This window comes from Sardina pilchardus, chromosome 24 (genome assembly GCF_963854185.1).
Source record: "Sardina pilchardus chromosome 24, fSarPil1.1, whole genome shotgun sequence".
NCBI lineage: Eukaryota > Metazoa > Chordata > Actinopteri > Clupeiformes > Clupeidae > Sardina > Sardina pilchardus.
In genome coordinates this window covers 11,926,337-11,936,391 of record NC_085017.1, presented here as the reverse complement: position 1 = coordinate 11,936,391, position 10,055 = coordinate 11,926,337, and the positions used below count along the sequence as shown (strand labels likewise).

The window sequence follows — 10,055 nt, the reverse complement described above, 5'->3', positions numbered from 1 at the left end:
TGGCATTGTTGTGTTGATTGTTTGACTGACTAATCACTCAATTCAAGGGACTATAGACTTCTGAAGTTTGCCTACAAAAAAAGCTGCCATCTTTGAGATCCGGTATCTTGCGATGGGATAATAACATGGGGATTTTGAATTTCACTGCTCTTTTAAAAATATGAGCTATGACAGAAATTGGGTGTGAATGTGATGTATTCCATCTCCTGATACTGTTTTACTGTCTTATTTTACAAATAATCTATATGGACCTGCTCTCTAAGCACCTGTTTGGAATTGCTTTGAGAGCCTTTTGATGCATCTCAGAATCAAATGTCTGCCACATCCAGTGCTTGTAAATATCTTTTACTGAACTTATTAAATAGCTGGATACTCATCAACGCACGTCTCTTATAGCCGTATTTTGGGTGGCCCGTAAAGACCTTGTGATTTTCTGGCTGGTCCACTTGGCAATGAAGTTAAATAGCCCTGGTAAAACCAAAAGGAGGCTATGGGGTACACTGACTAGACAGCAATCTTATGGCGTGGGTACCCTGTAGCCTCGTTTTGGTTTACAAATGGCTGCTGTGTGAATAAGGCGAATGTACTGGATAGCAGCTAGCGGGGCAGGGTCCCAACGGCAACAATAAAGCCTACCTTACACTGACAAGATTTGGGAAAGATTCTTGAAAGATTGTAGTCTTTTGATTAAAGCTTGAATGAGGGGCATTAGTTAAAAGACTACAATCTTTCAAGAATCTTTCCCAAATCTGTAAGGTAGGCTTAACATGAGGTTCAGGGATTGCTCAACCAGAGGACACACTAAAGGTGCTGTATGTAAGAACGACCACTAGTGTTTAAAACGGGTATTGAAATGCAAAAGGCAAACATTTGAGAACATCAAGTAGGCTAATCTGGTAGTCCAAAGGTCAAAATGCTACTAGCTGCGAATTGGAAAACGGTGCATCAGGTCCAAACACAAGCTCAAAACATAAACCATATTTGCAGGCTGCAGATTAAAGTTTGAGTTGTGAATATCCTGGTTATGCCATTGTTGTAAGTGAAGCCAGTGTTTGAAAATAACATGTTTCTTTACTCTCACATGCCATATTTTATGGTCATTTTATGATTTATTACAATAGGCTACATGTCTCAGATAGCACCTTTAAATGGCACTATGCCGAAGATGTGTGTCTCTACAGAATTCTAAGTTGCTTTGAACTGAAGTGGGCTAAATGAATGCATTTAAATGTGCAACCTGCCAGCCCATGTGGCCCGTTGTAGAGGGTTTATTTATGCATGCAGGCTTCCTGGTACTGGTACTGGGATAAGAAAGTGATATTGAATGCATTGCACACTCTGACATATAGTGGAGCTGTTCAGCTCATCAGAAGAATTGTGCACGGAATGACAAAAGCATGAAACGTTCAGGGTTTGCATTTTGAATGCCGTATGGAGGAGATAAAAGTATGCCATCCAATCATGCCCCCATATTGTTCAATATGCCATCCAATCATGCCCCCATATTGTTCAATATGCCATCCAATCATGCCCCCATATTGTTCAATATGCCATCCAATCATGCCCATATGCCATCCAATCATGCCCCCATAATGTTCATTACAGTAATTTCCTGTGTATAAGTCGCAGGACAGCTGTTTTATGCAAGTTAAGATCAACTGTCTCAGTGTACTTAGCAGGAGAAATTTAGCAAAATCAATGTATAAGCCGTGGCTAATAGTTGGGAAATTACGATACGGCATCTTGTCATGCCCCCATTTTGTAGTCATTCAGGCTGAAATAAACATTCTCTTCTTGCCTTTGTCAGTTCCACGGATACTGTAAAGGTAACCAAAACACTTGAACAGTAAAAGCTTTTCGGTGCACAAATAAACATGTTTGACATGCTGGAAATGTGAGACCGTGGTGTGATCAAAGATGAAGGATTATCTAGGGCTGTCAAAAATAATGTGTTCGTTTTGATTAATTAATCACAGAGTATGTCATTATTTATTTATGTATTCTAGTTGCCTGACAGCATTAGCCTTACTATCCTTATCATAGTATCACTTGTCAACCCTGGTTATATGTGTAAAGTCCATTGATAGGTCAGTAGAATCACGTCTTCGGTCAGAATCACTTTTACTGGCAGTTGTGAGCAAACTTCCGAGGTAAACTATTGCCATGTCCAGTGGTGGCAGTGTGTATGGTTAAATTAACTTCCTGCATATACTGAAGACTGTGCATGGTGTGTATGGTTAAATTAACTTCCTGCATATACTGAAGACACAGTGTGTATGTTCAATTAACTTCCTGCATCTAATACTGCAGTCTGTTTAGCTGTAGTGATACTGTGATGTAGTATAGTTAGTTGTATACTGTGATCAACCCCAAAAGGTTAATACTATTTTTGCTTATTTATGGGCCATACTAAGATGGTGATGCTTATCATGTAGACTACATGTCTGTGTTTTCGTGTACTTTTTGCTGGACATTAATCATTAAGAGCAGGTTCAGCATTCAATAACTGTACAAACCTGCTGACACGGACATGTCCCTAAGTAATGAATCATCCAGTTTATTAACCTAAACTGCTGTTGGGCTGTGTAAATGAACTTAATTATTTTTCAGCACATTTTGTGAAATATAGCCTACTGCAGATTTCGTACAGAATATCAGTGATTCAGCGTAGCTTTGCAAACCAGAGTCCGGAAGAGTATTTCACAGTTCCATGTTCCATGATCAGTTTTTCAGATGAGTAATATTTTAGGTCTGATAGATAGATAGATAGATGATAGATAGATACTTTATTGATCCCCAAGGGGAAATTCAAGTGATGAAATGATGACATCTCATAGCCTGTCACTGTTGTGAGGGAGGGTCTGCCCAACCAGCAGGAACAATCAAGTGGAAAGATTTATTCTGCTATTGTCCTTAAATTTAGCCATACCATGCTATAGTTATTGTTATTATATAATTAACTGAGTAACTTATTTGATTGCTATTCTCATTTCATTGTTTTATTTCTCATTAGGTTTGTGCTTAAATGATTGTTTTATTGATAATATTGCTATTCTCCCTATTTTGTGATTGTTCACTGTTAATTTAATTTGTATTGTTATTTATTTGTATGTCGCTTTGAACAAAGGCGTCTGCTAAATAACCATAACCATAACCATAACCATAAAGATCAGTAGTGTGTGAATGTCAAAAACCTGTACTGACACGATTGTCTTTATTACCTCAGTCTATGCATGTCAGACTGGACTCAACCAAAACACTGTGGAAGACGGGAAATGACTGTGGATCAGATTTAAAGACTGGTCAAGAATTTGGGATGGGCTGTCAGCAGTATGCTATGCCCTTGTTTCACCACTAGAGGGAGACGTTTTCCTGTCAAAAGCTAAGGCATAACATGGCTCTGGTCAAAACCTCAAAACCAGCTGTATCGTGCATCTTGCATCTCGATTTATTATTAGTTGCAAAGGTGCTTTGCCTTGATACGTCACCCAAGACGAAGAACACTGTTGTCGTTATTGATCTGTCGATTTCAGTGGGCTTAGGAAAATAAAAAGCTATACTTGCTGCTTTGGGGCGTCCTTAAGGTACCCTGTTATGTAATGCTGGGCACCCCACCCCCTTGACTGACCAAACTGTCACATTGATGACGCTCATTTTAATAACATCCTGAACAGAATATCTACTTTTATTAAAGCCATGTAAGTTTGTACGTACCCACCAACGATGCAATGCACAAAAGTATTGTACAATGTTCAAAACACGTGCGCTGGTAGTTCCACTTATTTTTTTAAAGCTACATCATTTCAACTGTATCCTCCATAAGGGTGGATCCACAGTTTCCGTTCATTCATTGGATGGATTTCAGTGTCACTCATAAAAGTCCTTGTTTCAATTCGACAGATTGTCTGCCAATCAAAACACTCTGGAAACCATTGGTCCAAATCATCGCTCATCTCCATTTTCCCAGGCCGTGTGCCCAATCAGATGGTCCATTTGCTTAGAATGGTTGAATGGAATGTCAGTCTCTCAGATCTCCTGTCTGATTGGCCAACTCCTGACAAAGCAGGAGGGTTTCTCTGAAGAAATTGGTTTCCTTGTCTGTGTCAGATGTACGACGATGCGGTATTCCAAGCTGAATTATGAAGCAGTTTAAATAAAGGAAATACTGGATTAAATGCATTCAAATGTATTTCCCTTCACCGTCAATGAATATTCTTGGACTGTGATCACTACGAAGGCGAGAGGTTGGCTTTGAGAAGGAAAATCCACTTCCTTGTTTGTTTTGTATTGATTTTGGTGTTAGCCATCCATCGAATAGCTAAACGTTATCTCTGTTAACGTTAGATAGATAGCTACAAGCCTCTCAGCAAACCGCTTTGTGGCTATGACTACGGATCTTTTATCTGACTTGGATAGTCGTTTCTTCGCTGACAACCTTCTCACAAGCGAAGACTGGGGTGAGTATTTTTATATAACCCAGACAAATGTAAAAGTACGTCAGGTCAGTTTGTGCCCTGGATCTCACGTCATTTGAATAGTCGCTAGTAGCTATAGTTAGCTGTTAGCTTGCTTGATACTAGATAAACCAAGCAACTGCAACGCATTTTCCCCACATTTATCTGGGATTTGTAACAGCTTCAGGTAAATATTATGAGTAGCTTGTCCGTTGCAGTGGAGTCTAATAATCTACAATGAGCTGCGGGTCATCGCACAGCGTTTCCAGACAACCGGATGTGAAGCAGGAACGTGACGGGAGGGCACTGGGTCGCGTCTGAGCCGCCCGAGCGCCCATATAATCAGAAATGCTGGTCTTATCGACCCATCAGTGAGCCCCCCTCTTATATGAGAGCCGGTGACTGCACTTTTAATGTTAAATTAAAAAAATATTTCTAACGGCACGTGTTGTGGACTGTGTGAACCTCGGGCAGCTTGGAGGGGTGACGTTTACTTGGACCAGTTTAGAAGGTTCCTCTTTTGCAGCTGCAGAGTTAGAGAGAGAGAGACAGAGACAGAGAGAGAACGCAGCTGAGCCCACTAGAGCGACATATGGGGTCCACCTGACCAGGCAGTCCACTGACCCAAGGGACTCCAGTTAACAAAGCAAAAAGAGAATGAAACAACTGTGAATAGATACTTGTACTGAGTAGCCTGCATTTGTTTACTAGATGGCATTGTTCTCCCAAATCATCCATGTCTATAGTTCCATCGTGGCTTGATCTATGTAAAACTCAGACTGACCATTGATAGTCACTGTTCATTAATGACCATTAATGAAACCTCTTTTCTTGTTACATTGTATACGGAAGAACTGAGCTGCCCCAGTGACAAGTCATATACCTCAAGGCCTAAAAATCTCCTGTTACAGTCTGTGAAGAGCCAATGTCTAGCTTTCACCGGGCCGCTCAGGTTTCTTTTGTAAGGCCGCGCCGAAAACTCTGAACACAGCTTGCCCCTTGTCTGGGTGCTGATTAAGCCTTGGTGATGGGTGATGAATTAAGGCCTGAAAAGCAAGTAAAGGCTTGTAACTCTGTTCATCCGGACAGGATGTTTTTTGTTTACGGGTCCTTGGCTTAAAGCCTGGTATCTCATTATAAGGCCTTGGCTACGCCGTCAGTGTTAATGTGTGTGATAACCTTGACCTGATATGGTGCTTGGAGAAAGTGTGACAAAAGGATGTAGGCTGTGCCAACATAGTCCCTCTCTTTTACATAAGGATGTTGTGGCAACCGTTTGTACCTCAGATGCAATGTTTGTTAGTGTTGTTGTTTTGTTATAGAATGTGTGTGTGTGTGTGTGTGTGTGTGTGTGTGTTCATTCATTCATTCGTGTATGTGTGTGTTTCAGATGCCTGCCTTTACCAGTGTGAGAGCATGGAGGAAGGAGAGGAAAGCGATTACAGCGCAGGACTGAAATATAACCCATCGGTATGATCCCTTTTGTGAGAACTTACAGTGTCCTGTAACTGATGTGTTTCACTTTTTTGTTAATAGCACATTTCTTCCGCTTTTCTTTTGACTGTGTCCAATATGATATGATTTCACTGCGTTACGCTGTGTTTTCCATAATTCCTGGAGAACTCGACAGTCAGCGCTTTATCAGAGTGTTTCCGCGGTGATGAGTGCTTTGTTGAAGGTCTCTCTGGTTCACACTAGTTTACTGTAAGAGGACGAGGTCACTACAGTTCAGCCTGCAGTGCACAGCCAAGGTTAACCGAGGCAGTAGAGAGGACCATGCACAAGTGCAGGCAGGCAGGCATACAGGCAGACAGGCAGGCATACAGGCAGAAAGGTAGACAGACAGGCATCTAGACAGATAGACAGACAGGTAGACTGGCAAGCAGACAGGCTGTTATACAGCATGAGTAGATAGACAGGTTTATGGATAGGGAGACAGATAGACAGTTAGATGGCCAGATAGGTTATTAGACAAACGCAGATAAATGAGTGAAAACATGGCTGGATAGGCAGACAGTCAAATAGATAGGCAGACAGATAGACAGGCGCTGCTGCTGCGGTTATAATCTAACGTAGCGCTGCTGCGGTTATAATCTAACGGAGCGCTGCTGCGGTTATAATCTAACGGAGCGCTGCTGCGGTTATAATCTAACGGAGCGCTGCTGCGGTTATAATCTAACGGAGCGCTGCTGCAGTTATAATCTAACGGAGCGCTGCTGCTGCTGCGGTTATAATCTAACGGAGCGCTGCTGCAGTTTTAATCTAACGGAGCGCTGCTGCGGTTATAATCTAACGGAGCGCTGCTGCTGCTGCAGTTATAATCTAACGGAGCGCTGCTGCGGTTATAATCTAACGGAGCGCTGCTGCAGTTATAATCTAACGTAGCGCTGCAGCGGTTATAATCTAACGTAGCGCTGCTGCGGTTATAATCTAACGGAGCGCTGCTGCTGCTGCGGTTATAATCTAACGGAGCGCTGCTGCAGTTATAATCTAACGTAGCGCTGCTGCGGTTATAATCTAACGGAGCGCTGCTGCAGTTATAATCTAACGGAGCGCTGCAGCAGTTATAATCTAACGGAGCGCTGCTGCTGCTGCAGTTATAATCTCACGGAGCGCTGCTGCAGTTATAATCTAACGGAGCGCTGCTGCAGTTATAATCTAACGGAGCGCTGCAGCGGTTATAATCTAACGTAGCGCTGCTGCTGCTGCGGTTATAATCTAACGGAGCGCTGCTGCTGCTGCAGTTATAATCTAACGGAGCGCTGCTGCGGTTATAATCTAACGGAGCGCTGCTGCGGTTATAATCTAACGGAGCACTGCTGCAGTTATAATCTAACGGAGCGCTGCTGCTGCTGCAGTTATAATCTAACGGAGCGCTGCTGCAGTTATAATCTAACGTAGCGCTGCTGCTGCTGCAGTTATAATCTAACGGAGCGCTGCTGCTGCGGTTATAATCTAACGGAGCGCTGCTGCGGTTATAATCTAATGGAGCGCTGCTGCTGCGGTTATAATCTAACGGAGCGCTGCTGCAGTTATAATCTAACGGAGCGCTGCTGCTGCTGCGGTTATAATCTAACGGAGCGCTGCTGTGGTTGACTGGCTAATCCCGGCGCTGCTGCGGTTGATTGGCTAATCCCGGCGCTGACCTCGTTCCCTGACCCCTCTCTACTCTCCTCCGCAGTTCCACAATGACCTCGTGCTGACCCTCGATCCCGACAATCCCACGTCGCCATGGAAGCACCTCAGCGACAACCTCCTCACAGGTGAGCTCACTAATGAAAGCTAGCAACCTCCTCACAGGTGAGCTCGCTAATGAAAGCTAGCAACCTCTTCACGGGTGAGCTCACTAATGAAAGCTAGCAACCTCCTCACAGGTGAGCTCACTAATGAAAGCTAGCAACCTCCTCACAGGTGAGCTCGCTAATGAAAGCTAGCAACCTCCTCACAGGTGAGCTCACTAATGAAAGCTAGCAACCTCCTCACAGGTGAGCTCACTAATGAAAGCTAGCAAATTCGCTGTAAGAGCATACTCTACGTAACTCGACTATAGTGTTGGTTATATGAACATAATTTAATTCAATTGACTAGTATTGATCATATAAACATACTTGTCTGGTCTTGACTCTGCTACTATTGACTATATAAGCATACATATGTCGACCTGATATACTATGCTATTGACTGAGCAGATTGAGGCCGCATTAGCGAAGCACCACTGAGACTCCAGTGAGATATTATCGTGATGAATGGTGCGCGTTGGTTCTGTATTATATGTAACATCTGACATATGCATATATCCTGATGGATAGCAGTATCCGTAAGAGACCCCTAGCCCCTATGGCCTTACTCAGCATGTTGTAGACTTCCTGAGTGGAGCTGAGCAACTAGGGTGATCTGAGGAGAAACTAGGCCATATATCGGCCCATTAAGATAAGACATGCTGACACTCTGGCCCAATGCCCCCATGCCCCCCAGCAGGGAAGAGCAGCTACTGGGCTGCTTTATCACGCTCACTAGTTATGTGGGTCATGCCTGCCTGGCACTGCTGACAGAATCAGGGTGAGAATCAGAGACTACAGTTTGAATCTGGTCTGAATCTGGTCTGAATCTGGCTTGAATCTGGTTTGAATCTGGTTTGCATGCTGCCAAACTAAATGGGATTGACATTGAGTTCTGTATTAATTATGGTCCATTAGAAGATGAGATCTCTCATATCAATACAGACTCTGTGCTATGTCTGTTAAGCACACACACATAATCTTATAAAAATCTATTTGGTTTTATAGAACAGTTTGGGATTTCATTGGTGCTGGAATGTTCTATTGAGTTAAATGGATTTGCTATGAGATAGCGATCGCCAGCAATTCAAAGGAGTTAATTTGTGTCTCTTTGCTACAGAACAGTAGTGTTTTTGTTTTACTGTAAATATATGATTCAGTCTTGTGGCATGATGGTAGCTAATGCTTTCAGCCTTTATTTCTTTCTGCAGGTGATATGCCTGTTGTCAAGGAGGAGATGACCTTAACACAGCCTCTGCCTGTCGACATGCGTAAGTGTGTGTGTGTATTTTTGTGTGTGTGTGTGTGTGTGTGTTTTCAGTCTGAACGTTATCCCATAAAAGCGGTCAGGCCCACCTTGAATATGCTGTAGTTTATGTTATGCAGTTTATAGACCCTGACGCGTTGTAAAACCTACCCCTTGCTAAGTGTGTATCTGTAAATCTATGCTGTCTGGAGTCACACAACACTTGCCACGTTTACATGATGTTTTTAATTCCGAATTAGTTTATTCAGAATTAAATAAATCGGAATGAAAATATTCTCCTTCGAGTTTACATGGATATAATAATTCCGAATTGGCGTTTACATGGAGCATAGGTTAATTCCGCTTTATTGTATTCCGCTGAACGTCTGGGGGTCGGGAAGGGTTCCGATTGGACAGGCGGTGCATGAACGCAGCCTAATTAAGGTCTACCGGAAGAAAACAAACTTTAGCTGGCTAGCGGCTTTTTTGTCATCTCTGGTTAACGTTAGCATGGGCAATAACACAATGAAAACGGCTTTCGCAGTAATTCTGATAATAGGCCTACTATTTAACCAGCAGCTCGAGAATATTGTCAAGCTTCACGTTTGCTAGCTGAGGAGGAGAACAGTGCCGGAGAAGGGGGGAAGAAGACGGAGCCGAATTAGCAATGTCTTCCTCCTTTCAGCATGCGCCAAACAAACGGAATAAACTTTGAATCGGAATAAAGGTTTACATGATCAAGGAGTGCGTTAATTCCGCTTTAACATCGGAATAAACCAACCACTTAAATCGGAATTAAGTTTAATTCGGAATAATCATTTTCAAGCGGAATAAGCGTTTACATGGTCTCTTTTAAAGCGGAATTAACTTTTATTCCGATTTAACTTGGTTTTATTCGGAATTAAAGCTCTCATGTAAACGCAGCAACTGTGAGCTTATTGTAAGTGACTGAGTTTATTCGGTTTAGTTAGAGAGAGAGAGAGAGATGCCGCACACTCCGAGTTATAAGTCAGTTTTTTAATAAAGCGGGAACGTTTCGGCCTTTAAAAAAATTGACTTATAATGGAGTGTGCAGTA

General features: G+C 42.6%; 1 protein-coding gene across 4 annotated transcripts in view; it reads left to right on the top strand.

Annotated features, from left to right (window-relative positions):
* Positions 1-4,110: 4,110 nt before the first annotated feature.
* atf6b (activating transcription factor 6 beta) overlaps positions 4,111-10,055 on the top strand; it is a 20,311-nt gene continuing 14,366 nt past the window's right edge. For all 4 annotated transcript variants that reach the window (XM_062529791.1, XM_062529790.1, XM_062529789.1 and 1 more), the window contains exons 1-4: positions 4,111-4,457; positions 5,845-5,924; positions 7,636-7,717; positions 8,944-9,003. In XM_062529791.1, the coding sequence (XP_062385775.1) occupies positions 4,385-4,457; positions 5,845-5,924; positions 7,636-7,717; positions 8,944-9,003 (295 nt within the window). In that variant the 5' untranslated portion in view covers positions 4,111-4,384. The remainder of the gene's footprint in view (positions 4,458-5,844; positions 5,925-7,635; positions 7,718-8,943; positions 9,004-10,055) is intronic.